Consider the following 18,913-nt stretch of genomic DNA (forward strand, 5'->3'; position numbering starts at 1 on the left):
AGCTAAGGTTTGGATTAATCTATGACAACAACTCTTTCCTGTTCATTTCCTGTTGAGCAGCAGCCTAAATACCCTGACCCAAAGGCAGAAAAGAATGCAAATGATTACTTCCCCTATTACATGGGGAAATACAAAGAGGACAAAAGGTGAATTTCAGCCCTGTGCTGAAGGTCAGGAGACAGCCAGCATATGAAAATTGTCTCTGAGTCAGGATGATTCAGTCAATAAGGTAAACAGCAAATTCCTCACAAGGGAGAAAGAAAAACACCAGCTATTTTGTTTCCTGATTAACTGAGTTATTCAGTTAACTACATCAGATGTAGTCATGCATTCTGTGCTTTCGGTACTCCTTCCTACCCTACCACTACACGAAATTGCAGCTGATGAGATTACTGACACATGAATTCATGTACCAATTATGAAACTAGAAGTCAAGCACTCTTGCTCTCTGACTTCTACACTGGTATCTATGATCCTGGGAAATTTGTTTTTATAATTACAGGGCTGGAATATTTATTCATCTGTCAGAGGAACAGAGTGTATTAAAAACTGAATATAACTGCTCCTGTATTTTTTGGTACACAAAAAGTTTTCCCAACATGAGTAGGAGACATTGTGATCAAAATTCGTTCCATATGTAAAAATAAGAAGTGCTGTTATATTGACATCCATAGATACATGTTTATCCTTGGTAATTGTCAGAACAGTGCAAAAGTTGCTCCCACTATATGATTTTATTCAAGACACTCCCTTTAAGCTCATTGAATTCTGCCACATTATACACGTTACATGAAATCAGCTATTCTCTACTCCAAATGGAATGACAAATTTTGCTATATATACACCATTTCCCATTGTGTTCATACTTTTCCTACCTAGTCTCAATAGACTTCCTTAAAAAAATCTTGTAACTTAGTTACTCTTTCAGCTGGCCCATAGTGAGTCCTGCTACCAGAAAGACAATTAGCCTAATTTTGATGTTGTTTCTGTTGCCCATCCACCACACCCTAAAAGAAAATCACACTAATTTCTAATGATCATGGAAACAAGTACCTGAGTATTTTCACAAGCAGTTTCACCTCAACATGAGGAGGCACTTCTTTACACTCAGAGTGGCAGAGCACTGGAACAGGCTGCCCAGGGAGGTTTTGGAGTCTGCCTCTCTGGAGACCTTCAAAATCCACCTGGACATGTTCCTGTGTCACCTGCTCTAGGTGACCCTGCCTCGGCAGGGGGGTTGGACTGGAGGATCTCCAGAGGTCCCTTCCAACCCTAACAATTCTGTGATTCTGTGAGTGCACTTTTGATATACGCTAGTTAACAGGAATTACAGTTCCAGCTGTTTCACTTCTACTCATCCACAACACATGCATGGTGCCACTATGCATGACCTTCTGGACCTAAGAAAGATAGGCTGTTGAGTCAACAGCTTTAAACGTGCAGATTTAAAAGGTGATGATGGCTTTGGTTTCAACAGTAGGGCACTTGACTGACCTTTGGAAGGTAAAGTGCACAAAAAACGTAGTTTTGTTACAGAAAGATTAGTTCCTCATTCAGCAAAAACTACATTAAAGACTATAGGAATATGCTGTATGTATTATGGCATTTGATGAATTTAGATACAGAGTAGTAGAAAGCATTCGCGTGACAAATTAGTAAGTGGTATGGAAGTTGGTTCAACATGTTTGCCTGTCAAAGGTTAAGAGTCACAAATCTTGCTAGTACAGGACTGGCGTTTCACGAGTGTGAATAGGCTGATGACCTCCACAGCCAAGAAAAGCTCCAGCAACTTCTTTGCCCGGGAGTGAAATGACACTGACAGAGAACTCGCATCTATGTGTCTTATAAACTCTGAGGGTTTCTATCCATGCATGTGGAGTCACGAACACGTGCTAGTCCGCAGGTTCATTCTCATACACGGGCTGACGCCACGAAGCTTCCAGGGCCCGCCGGGCTGGCGGGTACCACGGGAGAGCGTGTCAGAGCTCCCCCGTCCTGCGCCACGGCCACGGCACGGGCCGGGTGCTGCCACCTCGTGGGGATCGGCCTGCGCAGAGGAGCAAAAGCCCGCTGTGCCGAGAGGTGCCCCTGAGAGGCAGGACAGTGACACGGACGAGCACACGGACCAGCACACGGACGGACACCCGGACCCGGGGCGGGCGCTCCCCCCACACCAGGCGCCCGCCGTCTTGCGCCAACCGCGATTGGTTGGGGCCCGGGGTAGCCCGGCATTCTGGCCAATGAGAGAGGCCCGCGGCAGCGCCGAGCCAATGGGCAGCGCCGCCTTTGCCGTGGCGTGTGAGAGGTCGGGGGTGGGAGAGCGGCGCCCCCGGAACGGGAAGCGGGAGGGGAGTTGCTTCCCATCCCATCCCCTGCTGTTGTCCCGCGGAGCGCACGAGGGGTTCCTGCGTGGGCCTGCGCTTCTCCCGACATGGTAAAGGCAACGGGGGGTGCGCGGCAGGGCGGCGGGAGGCGCGGGAGCCGGGAGGCGCTGACCATGTGCTTCCCCTGCAGAGCCTGCCCCTGAACCCCAAGCCGTTCCTGAACGGGCTGACGGGGAAGCCGGTGATGGTGAAGCTGAAGTGGGGAATGGAGTACAAGGGCTACCTCGTCTCCGTGGACGGCTACATGAACATGCAGGTGAGTGCCGGGGTATCCCCTGTGAGGTGCCTCGGGCGGGGGTGGCGCCAGGGCTCGGCCCTGGGGCGCTGAAATGAGAACAGGTTGCCAATCAGAACAGGTTGCCCGGAGAAGTTGTGGATGCCTCGTCCCTGGAAGTGCTCAAGTCCAAGTTGGACGGGGCTTTGAGCAACTTGGTCTAGTGAGAGGTGCCCCTGCCCGCGGCAAGGCAGTGGAACGCCGTGATCTTTGGGGTCCCTTCCCGCCCAAACCCTTCTGTAGTGCGGGGACTGGCGGTGCCTCGGCGGGATTGCGGGGCCGCTCGGCTGCCCCGGCCGCTGTAGTGAGCACTGGGCTGGGGCGGGGCCGATGTGTGCTTTGTGAAGCTGCTTTTATTACAGTCTCATTTTTGCTCATTTCTCTCTCAAGCTCGCAAACACAGAGGAATACATAGACGGTGCGTTGTCTGGACACCTGGGTGAAGTTTTGATAAGGTAATTGGGGTATTTATTTATGATGGAGGCAGGCTCTTTCTAAATCTTCTTACCACTTGTATTAAAACTTGTACGGGTGGGTGTTGTATTTCTTGTCTAACTAAGAGGCTAAGTGTAGGTCTTACAGTAGGGCTATGAATGTGTGTCTTTTATGTTGAGGTCCCTTTTGAGGGGAGGAAAAATGGAACTTTTGAATATATTTCATAAAGTATTTACTATCCCTTTTTTGGTGGGTAAAGCTTTAGTTTTCTGTGTTACTGTGTATCTGTTAATCCTTTGGCGTTGTACACTAGTGCGTTCCACCTGAAAACATTTCACATGCTTGGAAGTTAAACTTGACCATAACTGCTGACCCAGAAGTAAAAATTTTTTTGTGCAGCTTTGTCAACCAGTTACTACTTTTATAAGGGTTCACAATTGTAATGAACTTTGTGGAAAACCTGTACAAGGCCAACAGCAGCAATGTGTTATGCAGAATTTGGCTGCTGCCAGGCTACACACGAGCAGGAAAATGCTTAAAGCATCTTATGTGGGGAAAATGATAACATTTACAGCTAAGAACTAATAGAACTCTTGGTCTCTTTACAGGTGCAATAATGTTTTGTACATCAGAGGTGTGGAAGAAGAGGAAGAAGATGGAGAAATGAGAGAATAGATGTTTTGTATTTCTGGAAATAAACTTTTTTTTTCTTTCTGTTTTTAATACTTTTGTAATAAGGTGTTTACATTTTTCCTATTGTGTTTTAATATGGGGAAGTTAACCCTTTAAAAGGTCTTTAGTCTTATATTGGTGTCTGAAAAGCTAATGCTGGAGGAGCAACAGGTAATTATTTCATTTTAAAGCTGAAAATATTAAAATGAAAAGCGAGTATTTTAAAAATACCAGTTATCTTCCCATCTGAAACACAGGAAAACGTGGAAGTTCCTATATTTTACAGTATGTATGCAGTGACTATTTAAATACACTTCATCTTTAAACCTGTTTATAAACCATTTGGAAATAGCTGGGAAGACTTCACTTCAGGTGAGATGTAGAGATGTGTTGTACCCCAGTGTCTCTCAGAAATATTCCACTGCCTTGAGTCACAAAGCTTGAAGTGTGGCTGTACAGTCATTAAGGAAGGACAAATTTGCATCAACTTAGTAGCCAACAGCCACACAAACAAAGCTCTTGGTAGCTATAAAGGTCAATAGACTTCAAATTGATAGAGTTAAGACAACAGACTGCAAAATGGGAGTGTGCTTTGTGACTCTGCTGAAAAATGGAGATGATACTGTTCTGGGGGGTTCAGAAGTAAGAGAAGACATTCTGTTTAAAAGCTGCCCAGATTGTAGCTGTAGAAGAAAAGCTGCACGTGAAGTGCCGATCTCCAGGCCTGCCTGCTGGGATTGCACATCCTTTGAGAGACAGCTGGAGTGAACAGTGCTGGATGCTTTGGACTGCATTAGGATATAATATTGGTTGTGTAAATTGGGGGAAAAACACCAGCCTGTCAGGATAGATCCTGCAGAGAAATACTTCCCTGTTTTTTTCTCATGTTGGAAGTCATCCCTGTAGCTATGCATGTGTTCCTTTAATATTTGCATCTGTAAGTTGCCATAAAGAGTGACAAATCATTTTGGATGTACTTGTGAAGGTCTTTCATTACATAAACCAGGCCCTTCTTTTTGGCAGCTTGAGGGCTTACTTCCCAGCTCTGCTACAATCCCACTGGGAAGGGGAAAAGAGCTATTTAGATTAACATCAGTAGTATCACAAGGCTAGATAAGTACTTTTAAACTGGCAGTGAGCAACAACTAAATGTGTTCTTGGAACAGTTTTGGTGGCAGGAATGAGAGGCAAAAAAGTGTCATGTCTGATTTGTGATACAGCACAGCCTGTTAATGACTGTGTGATGCAGAACAGTGTCCTTCCTCTGCTGCCATCGATAGTTACAGTGGTATCAGTATTGGAGGAGAAAAAGCCATGACTGTCATCTTAGTATGTAATCAGTTCCTTGTCTGGAATGGGCCAGCACTGACCTGAAAGCTGCTCCTCCACATGAGGTGGAAGGGGCTGGAGGTGAGTTTAACATGTATGATCTTTGCACTGGATCAGCAGGCAGCACCATTACTGTGACAACTTACCAAGTGTTTTAGTCTTTCAGCTTTTCAGAATAACTGGGAAGGCTTAGTTTATGCTGAACCACTTTTATGTGTATAGATGAATGTGACTGGTTCCTCAACTGAACAGAGGCATACCTGTAGAAAGATGTCTGGAGTTGTGCTGTACAGCTAGAATGCTTAATTCCTGTCATGAGGGTAAAGAAAATGGTTTTGCCTTGCAGAGAGCTGAAGTCCTCCTGTGATTCATAGCACTTCCTCTGATTCCTTTCCTATGGGGTGAGAATTCTTCAATATAGAACACTGCTACTTGTTGGACAAATGTTAGTTTTTGTGCTAGGAAAATTCTTCACACAAGGAAGATCCAGTAGCAGTTTAAAATGAGTAGAAACCTTTTTTAAAAACTGGCAGCACAAAAGAAGCAAGGGAGCATTTTGTCCATGTCCTTAACATGGCAGATACTTCCTAACTTAAAAACAGGCTGCTGATATTCCAGGACAGACCTGTACTCATCATCTGGAAAGTAGCCACATCTTTTCCATTTGTTTTTGTGAGGGGCTGTTGAGAAATGAATTAAAGTACTGAGACATTTATTATGACCTTTCAAAAGACATACCTAATGTATACTATATCTAGATGAAACCATTATCTAGAAGAAAAAAAAGTGAAAATCTACATTAAGATGAATAATAGGAAAGACAAGTCGACTTACCTTTTGCAAAAGCAAGAACCCACTCAGAACTAAGAAAACAAAGATATTTTTCTCCTGTAGTCTCTCTCCCTCTTTTAAAGACTGAGATAAGCTGCTTTATAGTCTTGAGTTTTCACTCTCAGCGAAACCATGCTCCTTTCCTAAATCCTTATCATTGCTAAGAGACAAAATGCTGTGAACTCCAATTCTATATTGTGCAGGTCACTGACTGCAAAGAATGACAAGCTTTGGCCCTAAGGCCAGATGCTGGAATTGTACCAGTTCCTATGTCTGTGACAGGACACAAGTGCACACAAGCTCTCCTTCTCTTAGCTGCAGTTTTTGTGAAAAGGAAACCTAGACACCTAAGTTGGCAAGGTTACACTGCTCAGGGAAAACCAAATTGTCTCCTCTGGGGCAGATCGCGGTGTTCCCCAAAAAGGTTGACCCCATGTCACCAGAGGGTTATGGGAACCAAGCATACATAACAAATTTGCAATTTAGTTTGGATCTATTCCACATTTGCAAGTCAGTTTCGTTCGTGTGATGCAATTTCTATGTTTGATCCTGAGAGTCTAGTAACCTCTGCTGCTTTTGTAAACAGGGAAATAGCATTCAGTAAATTCCACTAACAATTACCTTTTGTTAAGGCATGCACAGCGTCTCCTTTCAGGACATTTCATCATGCTATATGTATTATTGTAAAGGACTGTTTAGCAGAAGAAAAAAACTAACACAAATTTAAGGAAAATTTAGATAATATTTGGTCTAAGACAAATATTTAACTTTGGCCCTGTTGAAAAAATTACATGTTGTTTACAAGAATAAACATTCTAATGTAACTGACAATGTATTTGAAAAGGTGTTCTTGAGGAGTAAGTGCATCATACTGTCACATAAAGCACCAGTGAGAAGAGATGAAATCTCTTAATAACCTGATACTGAACTTTTTTATTTATCTCTACTTTCACTGTTTGTTTTTTTTACTTCTCGTTATTATCATGCACTATTGAAAATGCCACATTTTAAAATTATTTTCAAAAAGCACTTTCACTGGAACATTAAGGTGATTTAAAAGCTCTAAGTTTAGAAATTTAAGCTGGGTTTTTCTAGCACCCTACAGTCCTCTGTTTACATCCAATGAATTCTGCCAACATTAAAAAAATACAGCCAAGTACTTAGAATCTTTACCTCTTGAATAAAACTAGAATTTCCTGAGGATGCAACCTAGAAACTGCTCCTGTACTAACTTCTCTGAGCAATATTCTTAAAAATAGATCAGGCACAGCATGTCAGAAACCACTGATTGCAGTGGATTAACCTTTTTCTTCATAGATTGACCTATTGCAGAGAAAAATCTTCACCAGAAAAGAACCAGGCCATACACAAGCATGGCTGTAAGTTTTCTGCAAGCAGAATGTAAGTCTTAAAATCAAATATGCTCCTATGTCACTAAGCATAAAATCTTCACCTATTCTAAGGATTTAAATTAGGATCTGCCCTTGGCTCTTGCAAGGTTCCTCTTTAATTTCTGCTTTCAAACATATTGTGGAACTGCTGGGGAAAATCAGCAGCAACTCCTGAAAGCAGTAAAGCACTCTCTACCAGCTCTCCCGTCAATCTTCTGCATGCCCAGTGAGAGTTTAGGAGGAAGACAAGGGTTATGTTGTGGTGCAGTATTGAGCTGGTGGAGAAGCATCACAAGGTAACACCCAACACGTAGTGTTACTCACTTTTCAGTTTTGATATTAAATACAAATTACTGTACTTTAGCTGCATTTTTTGCTTCATTTGCAAACAAGACTTCACCAGACAGGTTCATTCAAAGAGCTAACATATACATCTTTTTCTGCTGGATGGGAAAATGTATATGCAACAAGACTTCACCATGTATATGAAACAAGACTTCACCAGACAGGTTCATTCAAAGAGCTAACATATACATCTTTTTCTGCTGGATGGGAAAATGTATATGCACACGGATGTGTTACAAGCATTTTAAATTGATCCTCTTTCTAGAAGAAAAGAAGGTTTCTAAACAAGCTTGCCACTGCCAGAAAGGTGTTTGAGGGACCACTTGTTTAGAAAGACACTCCACTTGCCAGCTGGGAATTACTGGAGCCCTATAGACTCTGAATATTTGAAGAGAGAAGAAAACAAAAAATCCACGTTGAGAGTAAATATTTGCTCCACGACTCTTCCATCCCTGATTCTGTAGGGGGCAGCAGAATTTCGATCTTGGAATCGGATAAATTAATAGCTGCCCGGATAAATTAATGTCTGCCTGAACATCTGGTGCGGGGGAGGTGTTATGGTCCCTCAGAAGCTGTTGCTGGAATGCAGGCAAGGTGGTGGGCGCTGGAAAGGTGATGGATGCTGGTGAGATGTTGGAGTCCGGATAAAGACCATGTGGGCAAACAAACGCTCCCAAATCAGAACCTCCTATTTTTTTGGCAAAGGGTAATCTCCGGGTGGTACTGTGAGAACTGAGAGCTCTGGGAGGTCCCAGCTGGAAAACCCGGTGCTTCGGAGCTGATGGTGAACCAGAGCGATGCACGGATGCTGTCCCGTTATCCCGGACCGAATCGAGCAAGCATCCCTCCGCTGGAGCAGGCTGCTGCAAAGTTAGGACAGACCAAGCCGGGCGGAGCCAAGGCCGGGTCCGGGGTCGGGCTGAGCGCGGCCCGAGGCGGGACAGGGCGGGGGGCAGGAGGGGCTCTGTCCCGCCCGCCCCGGGGGACTTTGAGCCGAGCGGCGGCCCCGCCACTCGATGCGTGCGGTCATGGCGGGCCGGGAGCGGCAGCGGCTGCTGCTGGAGAACGCCCAGCAGCTGGTGCTGGTCTGCGGCCGGGGAGAGCGGTACCTGCGGCGGGACGGCGCCGCCGGTCTGGCCGTGCTGCGGAGCGCCAGCCTGGTGGTGGGGCTGTGAGTGCGGGGCCGGGGCGGGGGCGGCAGGGGTGGCTGCGGGAAGGGGTCACTGCGAGCTGCCCTCGCCCCCAGCGCCGGCTTCTGCCCGGCTGTTGGCTCAGCCCACCGGTGGGGTGAGGAGAAGCCCCGTGCAAGGGTGGAAGAGATCCCCCCAGTGCGGTTCAGAGTTCCCGGTACCATCCCCAAGCTCCACTGGCAGAACGCTGCTATTCAACCAAAGATCAGCCCTGAAAAGGCTGATCCCTGTGGTTTCTCAGGGCACGGGGCACAATCCAGCTCCAGGTGATGACAGTTTGATTTCCGTGAAGGGAAGAGAACCCTGCAGATAGATACCCGCTGGAGGAATGCTGTGTATTTGCTGACCCACAGGAGAAAAACAGTGTTATCTATCTGGAATTAGAGGAGTAACAAGTTGTTATCCAGAGGGATCTAAGCAGAGGACATGACAAGCATTATGGCAAACAGCTTGGAACACTTGGCGTTAGCTCATTGTTTTCTGTGCATCTGTAAAATGAGCAAACCACCTCCCCACGGGCACCTTCAGTCCTGCTCAAGGTCCTGCCTCTGTTGTTCCAGGAGCTCTGTCACTGAGCACTTGACTTTTCAACAGGCTTGTACGTTCTTTGTTTGTTGTCTCTGGTTTGCAGGGATGGTTGTATCAAAGCTGTGGGCCAGGCAGATGTAATTCGCAATCAGTTTTCAGAAGCAACATTTGAAAGGATAATTGACTGCTCCGGGAAGTGCGTGTTACCAGGTAGGTGTATTTGTTCATAATGATACTAAGGAAGAGCACTGCCAGCAGGTCAAGGGAAGTAATCCTCCCCCTCCACTCAACCCTGGTGAGGCCACATCTAGAGTGCTGTGTCCAGTTCTGGGCTCCTCAGTACAAGAGAGACATGGAGCTCCTGGAGTGGGCCCAGTGGAGGGCAACAAAGATGATTAAGGGACTGGAGCATCTCTCTTATGAGGAAAGGCTGAGGGAGTTGGACCTGTTCAGCACTCAGAAGAGATGACCAAGAGGGAATCTTATCAATGTATATGAGTGAGGGTGTCAAAAAGATGGAGCCAGGCTCTCCTCGGTGATGCCAAGCAATAGGACAAGAAGCAACAGATTAGAAACCGAAGCACAGGAAATTCCACCTGAATATGAGGAAAAACTTTTTTACTGCGCAGGTGACTGTGCACTAGAATAGGTTGTCCAGAGAGGTTGTGGAGTCTTCTGTGGAGATATTCAAGAACCATCTGGATGCAATCCTGTGCCATGTGCTCTAGGATGACCCTGATTGAGCAGGGGGGTTGGACCAGATGACCTACTGTGGCCCCTTACAACTTTACCCATTCTGTGATTCTATGAATGCTGTGTGGTGACAAGTACATGTATGTTAAATTACATGTATGTTAAATGTCACTCCATCCTTTTTCTTCTATATTCATAATGATAGAATCTTGTGCTGGGGACAGAATATCACAGTGTTCCCATCAGGTGTGCTGTAAGGAGAAAATCATGGCACTAGAGGTGATTCTTTTGGGCTTTGTGGTAGAGCTTTGACCTCTTTCTCATCTTTACATGTGTTCCTCTGTATCGTAGATCACAACAGTAACGTAGCTGGTAAAAGTAAAAGTCACCAAGTGACTTTTCAGATTCATCTCTCTTTTCTGCCCATCAGCAATTCAGCCACAAAACTCAGTTTCTCCATCCTGCCCACAGCCAGTTGGAGGCAAAAGGTATTTTAAGTCACATACTCTGCAACTTTACCTGATAAAAGCCCCCCCAAACCCTGGGCAAGCCTATTGCATGTAAAACTATGCAAGTAGTGTTAGCACATGAGCTGTTAGACCTCTGGGCACTCGTCAGCTTCACAGCATGTAGAAAAAGCTCCCTCTGTAGTAAGTGGACTGTTGCTAGAAGAAATGCTAGTGTGCTAAGCCTGGCCTAAGCAGTTTGCCTTTTTTGAAGAGCACAGGTTTAAAATCTAATTAGCTCTTTCAATGCTTGAAGTCTAATGAACTCTTTCAAAGTTTGTAATTTATCGTTTTTTCTACAGTTTGAAAATATAATCAAAATAATACAAAAAACTTAGCAACTGATGCATTTACCTGGAGACATTTTGCATAAGGTGCTGGACCTAAAAAAAAAATCGAAAGAAAATTAATAGCCTCTTAAGAAAATTCTAGATATTTGGCTGGCTGGATTTTTTTTTTCTCTAACCAATAGAGACATTGTAGGGGAGCTTCCACTGTCTATTCACTTTCCTTTCATGTTCATAATCCTTTTTCTTACACATTGAAGTAACTCAAGTGTACATTTACTTTGTTTTCTTTAGGCCTGGTAGATGCACATACACACCCAGTGTGGGCTGGTGATAGGGTTCATGAGTTTGCAATGAAGGTAATGGCATAAAATTACACAACTGGATTTTTCTTTCTCCTTTTTTTTTTTTTTTAATGTACAACTGTTTCTGCTTTCTAATGACTCCCATCTTTCCATTATAGAAAAATATATGATTTCTGTCAGACAATCTGAGGGAGGAGGGATGATTTTGAATAGTGGTAGGCTGCTAGAGGAGTGTAACTGCAACTTTTGCAGCCAGCCTTGGTATATTTTTGCATTAATTGAAGCAATGTAAAAGTGCTGCCTTCTATTACCATCTCAATATTGATTTTTTTTCACCTTTTTTTTTCCACATAAATGAATTTTGAGCTAGGGTCCAGTTTTCCCCTTGGATTCAGAGGGAAGCAAATCTTCAGAATAATTCTCTTTGTGTCACTTCTTACTTCATTTCTTCTCTTAAATGGAAGGGAGAGAGGAGGGAAAGGGAGGAGGAATTAATGGGGATTTTTTTTCTCCCCTTGTTGTCTCTCTCACTGCAAAGAGACCTCAAGGCACTTTACAGAATCCCTTGGATAGAAAATGTGCAATTCATAGCTAATTGTACGGGGGGGTTGTTTTTTGTTTTCTTTTTTTTTTCTCTAAGCTGGCAGGTGCATCCTATATGGAGATCCACCAGGCTGGGGGAGGAATCCATTTTACTGTGGAACACACCCGGAAAGCCACGGAAGAAGAGCTGTTCAGTACTTTCAAACACCGACTGGAACGCATGCTCAGAGCAGGATCCACGTTGGTTGAGTGCAAGAGTGGCTATGGCTTAAACTTGGAAACAGAGCTCAAAATGCTCAGGGTGATTGAACGTGCTAAGAGGTCCATGGATATTGGCATTTCTTCAACGTACTGTGGAGCTCATTCTGTGCCGAAGTAATGAGATTGATTTTGCTTGCTCTTGTTAAGTATTAGTGCTTTGCATTGAAAATTGGCTGTTATTTTCAGGAAGATTTCTTCTGCCCCACTCCTAAAATGCAACATACCTGAAACAAGTCAGTATTTACAGAAGGCTGTCCTAAGTTTTAGTTTGAAGGAAGATGGGGGGACATTATTTAATGACTCCTAAATACCAACAAAACTTAGCACAGAACCCCTGCATGCAGCTTCATCCAGTTGGTTCTCACACTGGATGTAACACAGATTACTGGGTTTCCTGTACAGAAAGTTCTTCTTCTTGCATTTGCTGCTATCCTTCAAGCTTAGACTCTGCCATGAGATTTTTTTTTGTCAGCTAACAACAAAAAATACTGTATTTAATCCTTATGTACCTCAGTAGACAAAGTTTAATTACACTTCCATGCAATGAATACTTGCATAGATCTTATAGCTATGAGATGAGTAGAAAACTAAACTAAATGTGTTTAATCACAATGATTTTGATAGCTGAAGTAGGCATATCATAAAAAGCCTTTCTAGCTTTGACTTTTTTTTTTCCTTATGAAAATAATGTCTTCAGGTTACCAGATTTCAGCGTATGAAAGAATTAATGAGGAGTTTTAGATAGGTAGGTGCATGTGAAACATATATATTTTGACATACTAAGCAGCAGGCTGCTGCAAGACAAGGTATGTGAGATGGAAGCAGGCCTATTATGTGGCAATATTTAAGAGATGTTCATTAAAAGAAAAAAGAATACTCCAAAAAAAGCCTTACCTCTCCCCATTCAAGAAAACATGACCTAGACATTTCTTTTTAACAATCTAATTATTTTGTATTTGGGGCAGAATGAGAAATTATCTTTTGTTAATTTAACTATTGAAAATGAATCCTGTATCATCTCCAGCAACTGGAAGATTGTAAAGAATAAAGTAACTAAAATCAGCTGAAAGCACCAACTCCTTCTTTCAAGAAGTTCCACTAAAATTTGGAGGACTTAATGGGAAAAATAATTGACATTTTACCCAAAACTATATATATTTCTTAGCCCTTCCTTTCTTCCTCCTCTAAAAAGCCTTGAGAGGATCTCAGTCAAAATCCTGAGAAATAGTCTTTCCCACCAATACTTTAAGCATTTCTACAAACTAATGGAATAAATAAATTCCAGTGTTTTTACAAACATATTAACATGTGAGAAAGACAGGTGAACCTTCTCAGTCTCTGCATGCTTCTGTCCCCACTGATGAACATCAAGCATAACAAAATACAGATAGTAAGGATACTGTATGTTAAATAAGGAGAAAAGGCAGTTGGGGATTTGAGGAAATTTCCTGAAGGAAATACTGAATTATCTGTATTTTCCAGTTTAGGTCTTCTTAAATCCTCTTCTCTTTTCAATCAAATGTTTTTGTTTGGAATATTTTGCTTGAATTTTATGCTATCCCACAAATTTTTTCTCTGGCTTGGGTTTTTATTTTGAACAGGAGGAATTATGCAATTCTTTCCTGGTCCCTCTAGTCATCATTTTGAATCAAATTCATGATTTTGGGAAAGTCTGATTTTTTTATTGTTTTCTTCAGTTGGCGAGGGTTCATTGGGCGCTTTTCATCTTTGGCAAGACATTTCAAAGTGGTGCCTGAGCAGAAGTCTCTTGCATTAAAACACCAGCAGTTTTGTTTTGCGTTTTTGGACATTATATCTTCTAAGGAGTGAAACCTAGACTTAATGTTTCCCTCTGGTTTGTTTTGGCTCTGGCCCTAATCTTTCAGACAAAATTCCTTCAAAGGCTTCTGAATAAAGGAAGAAAAAGGAGAAGCCTGAGCAACCCCAATGACTGTGTCAGTGAGGGGTGAATGAAAGAAAGGCCAGAAGCACAGTTCTGCTCTGATTTATAACTGCACATCCTTGTTTATAAATTCAAGCAGAATTTGGCTTCTTGAATTTATTGCCATTCCGTAACTCCCAGTTCAGTCCTGTGTGGCACTCTACAGGGCCAATCTCTGCACGTCTTAGAGTGCCAGAAAGGAGAATTGAGATGTCTCAGATATTTAACTGATGTACATCTATCTTTGGATATTAAAATTGCAAAATAATAACTCAACTTCATGTTCTGGGATTATTTGCTCTTTCAAAAGCATTCACTGGTTTCTCCTGGGTTATCTTTGTGTAATAGAGGATTCAAAAGTGGTTCTAACTTTGGCAATTTAAACCTTGGGAGGTCCCTCTGATTTAGAAATAGTTATCTATCCATCACTCTAAATGATATAAAAGGAGAAGAGGTAAATTAAAAATAATTACTAGTACTGCACATCCCCTTTGAGCTTTGATATTTGCATAAAAATATCACATGAATACCATTTAACATATTTAAATACTAATTTACATATTTTAAATAGTTATGTTTTAGAATACAGTATAAGGAGATCAGAATATATGAATCGGAAAGCAGAAGAATTTGTTTTAAAATGTCCCATATCTTGGTTAGCATCCAAGATGCCAACCTTATAACAAATATACAGTAGTACAGTCTAATATTCTTTGAATGGAAAGTAACTCATGTTTCAGAGTGCAGGAAGTACAGTGGGTTCACATTTTTTAATCTGAAGTTTTTTTGAGTGATTCATATTTACATCATTTCCTAAGTAATCTAGTAAATGCATGTATGGCTTGAACATGTGCCAGACTTCAAAGGTGTTACTCATATAGCTCTGTAACATTTTGTTTTCATTAGAGGGAAAACTGCTACTGAAGCCACAGAAGACATTATCAGTAACCATCTCCCTAAACTGAAAGAACTCAACCTAAGCGGTGAAATACACGTTAACAATATAGATGTGTTCTGTGAGAAGGGAGTCTTTGATCTGGAGTCTACGAGGAGAATTCTTCAAGCTGGAAAAGATATAGGGTTACAGATTAACTTCCATGGTGATGAACTCCATCCAATGAAATCTGCTGAGGTGCGCCTTTCTTACAATTCAGTTAAGCCATTTTTGCTCTTATGAGAGCTGAATCTGTGAAAGAATTGCAGCTTTCAAAACTTTCTTTTCTAAGACTTTATAAAATAGACCACTCATAGACATGTATTTGTATCAGATGATAGGAAGTGCAGTACTTGTGCAGCTTTGGAGTTAAGGACATGGGAGGAAACCTCGACCTCTGGGACTAATGTGCATTGGCTAATCAAACATTGACTTTGCTTATCTTCCACATGGGATACAGATGGGGAAGGTGGATATCCACGAACCCAAGAATGACAAAAACATGGTTTCTATACAACTTGAAAAATATTTTTTCATTAAATGTCCCATTAGCAGCGACAAGTCAAGTGTGCACTGAGCACACTCAGCGGTCTTATTACTCAGACCAGTATGTCTGAGCACACTCAGAGGGGTAGTTTAGTCAAGACTACATTCCCAAATATCTTGAAAAAGAAAGTCACTTTGAGACCATGTTTTACCATTGTTTAAACATTGCTTCCTTCCTGTGGGGTCTGGTCAAGTTATTCTATGCTGTATTTAAAAAAAAACAAAACCAAAACAAAACTTGATTGATCATAAAAGCCTTTCTGGCTTCCCCATTGAAGGCAGCAGTTGGACTTTTAGTTCTGCAACTAGTATCAGTTTTGTGAACCATTTTCTAATGTATCCTCTATGAACAGGAGTTGATAATGTTTTTATCCCTGGCTCTCCCATAGTTTGCATGGTTGGCTGTTAAAAACACCACTGAAAGTATGCTTTGGCTCTGTGGATGGCTAAAGCTTCTCCTGCAGTAAATTAACAAATATTTTGCCTCTGTACTCTGTTTGTTCTTTCAAGCATTCTTTATTATTTCTCTTCTAGTAAACTTTACGTTAATAGTGAATTGTCTCCTCTAGTTGTTTGGAAACAACTTTATTTTACTGAATTAATTGAGAATAGTGAGTAATTCTCTTGAAAATTTCTTAGCTTGGAGCTGAACTAGGAGCCCGGGCTATCAGCCACCTGGAAGAAGTTAGTGATGAAGGTATCACAGCCATGGCAAGAGCTAAGTGTGCTGCTGTCCTTTTACCAACAACTGCCTACATGCTAAGGTAAGGCCACTAGATAGAAGGAGATCTTTCATAGCAGCAAACCCATATTTGTGGGTTTAGGGTCTTTTAATGCAAAAGCGTAAGCATGTATCCATGCCTTTGGGATCAGTCTGGATCAGTGAAGACAATCACAAGCACATAGATCTGAATGAGCCTTATTTCTGGTGGAAATCCTCAAAAATCTGTTAGACTTCTGAGAAGTCTCACAATAGATTTGGAATGGCTTTACAATGATTATGACTAAAACTTCCTAGTGAGTGTATTTCATAGTGTCCACCCTTGAAAACACTTACCCAGACTGATTGAGTGGCCAAACAATTTTGAAATGTTTATTCCAGATATTGAAGATATTGAAAAGATCTTTTGCATTATAATTGCTAAGTAAGAAGATCCTCTAATGTATGCAGATTAAATTCACAGACTCAATAATCACGAAGGGACTATTGCATTGCATGTGCCACTGCTCATATTTGGGAGCCTGTCTCTGAAGATGTAAGGACTAGAAAATTAGGGTTTTTTGAGAAATGGAGATTTTCACCTTGTAAACTCTGGCTGAGGTCTGGATAAACACCAGAATTTCAGTGTCCTGGAGCCTGATGGTTGATACTGACTGCTGCCACATGCTATTACTGCAAAAGCAGTGGATCATACTTCCCATTTATGTTGTACATGGGGGGATATGTAGGGATGCAAGAGGACAATCTGGGCTTTCATCTCCAAAACCAAATGCATGAAGGTAGCCAAACCGAGTGATGACTTTTGGCTTTGTAAATCATTGTATAATAACTAACCAAATTGTACTGACAAGTGTCTTTTTCCTGATAGACTGAAGCAACCTCAAGCTCAAAAAATGTTGGAAGAAGGAGTTATAGTTGCTCTTGGCAGCGATTTTAATCCTAATGCATACTGTTTTTCAATGGTAAGCCACTCCTAATACTTATGACACTGCAAAATTACGAAATTCTTACTAGTACAACCTGTGTGTAGACCTTGGATGCTATTAACGGTCTTCGTATTCATGAAGAGAGCTGTATGCCCCACATAGGCAGCTGCTCATGCTTGTTTGTGTGTGTTGGCAGTTTTAGCCAGAAATTCTTGAAAATGGAAGGGGTTCCATTCTTTCTATGCACTGAGAGGCTTATAAAACAAGCTCTTGAATTCCTGATTTTAGAGTTCTCATTTTGGAGTTGGAAAGATTTACCTTACGTGGAACAACTCCCTCTGTTGTGCAAGGAAGAAGGAGAGTGCTTAGGGGTTTGAAGCATAAACAGCTTTGTGTTGCTGGTAACTCCCATTTTCCCCTTACTTGTCTACTAGCCTATGGTGATGCATCTGGCCTGTGTAAACATGAAGATGTCAATGAATGAAGCATTGGCAGCTGCCACCATTAATGCGGCTTATGCTCTGGGGAAATCGGACACACATGGCTCCTTAGAGATCGGCAAGCAGGGGGATCTTGTTATCATAAATTCATCAAGGTTTGTTCTTCCATTGCCATTTCAAATGTGCTTTAACATTTGGGACTTTGTTTTTCACCATGTTTGGATAGCAGAGAAATTGCCTATGCCTTAAAAAAGGGACACTGCTAGCATTTCAGACCCATTTTCATTCTCCTTACTCATTCCAATGGAAAATAGAGCCTAAGATTTTGGGACTGTTATTACAAATAATCCATGCCCAATAACAAATTATCTATTAATGCCTGTTTATTTTGTGGAAGAAATTCTCCACTGATCTGTATATCAACTCACTGCACTCATGCAGCAAGAGTCAACATGTACACATGGAATAGTGTTTTCCCATTTTCAAGCAAATATTTAAAAATTTCCGGGTATAATGGGTATGTGAACTGTTTGGGTATGTGACCTGTTTTAATGCAAGTTTGTATATTCTTAAACATTGTATCTTTTTAGGTGGGAGCACTTGATTTACCAGTTTGGGGGACATGAAACATTGATCAACTACGTCATAGTTAAAGGAAAAGTCGTCTATCAAAATGAGACCTGTGAGACATTGAGCAGTTACTGAGAGAAGACAGTTACTTACTAAGCTACTAAAATCAAATTAGCATGGAGCATTTCAAAGCAAGAGACAAAATCAGATTTGTAACTACCAGTAGATTGTTTGCCAGCTCACGTTACTCTTATTCAGATAAACTTTACCAAGCATTACCCCATTGGTACTTCTTCATGTCCATTGTCCTTCTCTCTACAGCAATAAAATAATTTCTAATTGTATCCATCTGAAATAAGACCGTTTCCAAAAATGGTTTCCTATACAATTAATCCATACAATTATTGTATTTAAAAATAACCCAAACAAACCAGCAATCAATAAATGAAGTTTGGATCCAGGTAAAAGTTATTGGGAAGTGTGATGTTAAGCAACCTGTGACAGAGGGGCCAGGGGCTCAGGCATGCACATTTGGAGTGGCCTTTGGCTATGCTGGAAGGTCACAGCATGCCAAGGCAATGTTCATAGCTCCTGGGTCTGCTCGGTCTTGAACTCAGCAGATATCAGGAACCACAGTTATGGTGGGAAACACAGCACCTCTTACCTCTCCAAAATACCAAGTCTCGATTCTGCAGCCATGAATCAGCTGCTCTGCAATATGTTCCTTTGCTGAGAATCTTACAGCTCCTTTGAGGTTTTAGGGGCACAAGAAAGAGGAGAGGAAAAGGCAATCAGGTACACCACTCTCTGGGCTGCTGAAAGCTGGGGTGCATTGTAAGTTAGAGGTTGAGCCAGGCCTG

The 18,913-nt window shown here is 42.1% G+C and overlaps 2 protein-coding genes across 2 annotated transcripts; both read left to right on the plus strand.

Moving 5' to 3' along the window:
* The first annotated feature begins 2,298 nt into the window (after positions 1-2,298).
* SNRPF (small nuclear ribonucleoprotein polypeptide F) lies at positions 2,299-3,987 on the plus strand. Its single transcript, XM_017804264.1, has 4 exons — positions 2,299-2,434; positions 2,515-2,640; positions 3,049-3,113; positions 3,702-3,987. The coding sequence occupies exons 1-4, from the start codon at positions 2,432-2,434 to the stop codon at positions 3,766-3,768; spliced, it is 261 nt and encodes an 86-aa protein (XP_017659753.1). The 5' UTR covers positions 2,299-2,431; the 3' UTR covers positions 3,769-3,987.
* A 4,670-nt stretch (positions 3,988-8,657) lies between these two features.
* AMDHD1 (amidohydrolase domain containing 1) lies at positions 8,658-18,520 on the plus strand. The gene is made up of 9 exons (XM_017804462.1): positions 8,658-8,832; positions 9,483-9,589; positions 11,160-11,224; positions 11,811-12,088; positions 14,823-15,048; positions 16,036-16,160; positions 16,986-17,079; positions 17,478-17,638; positions 18,074-18,520. Exons 1-9 carry the CDS (start codon positions 8,678-8,680, stop codon positions 18,186-18,188), a joined length of 1,326 nt encoding a protein of 441 aa, XP_017659951.1. The 5' UTR covers positions 8,658-8,677; the 3' UTR covers positions 18,189-18,520.
* Positions 18,521-18,913: the final 393 nt, after the last annotated feature.

Source organism: Lepidothrix coronata, unplaced genomic scaffold, assembly GCF_001604755.1.
Source record: "Lepidothrix coronata isolate B3197 unplaced genomic scaffold, Lepidothrix_coronata-1.0 Scaffold9, whole genome shotgun sequence".
NCBI lineage: Eukaryota > Metazoa > Chordata > Aves > Passeriformes > Pipridae > Lepidothrix > Lepidothrix coronata.

Excerpts from the sequence above, each read along its gene's own strand:
- AMDHD1 (XM_017804462.1), top strand. The coding sequence starts at position 8,678 with ATGCGTGCGGTCATGGCGGGCCGGGAGCGGCAGCGGCTGCTGCTGGAG. Across the intron at positions 16,161-16,985 it reads ACAACTGCCTACATGCTAAG|ACTGAAGCAACCTCAAGCTC; the intron begins GTAAGGCCACTA and ends TTTTCCTGATAG. Across the intron at positions 17,639-18,073 it reads GTTATCATAAATTCATCAAG|GTGGGAGCACTTGATTTACC; the intron begins GTTTGTTCTTCC and ends GTATCTTTTTAG.
- SNRPF (XM_017804264.1), top strand. Across the intron at positions 2,641-3,048 it reads ACGGCTACATGAACATGCAG|CTCGCAAACACAGAGGAATA; the intron begins GTGAGTGCCGGG and ends TTCTCTCTCAAG. Across the intron at positions 3,114-3,701 it reads CTGGGTGAAGTTTTGATAAG|GTGCAATAATGTTTTGTACA; the intron begins GTAATTGGGGTA and ends GTCTCTTTACAG.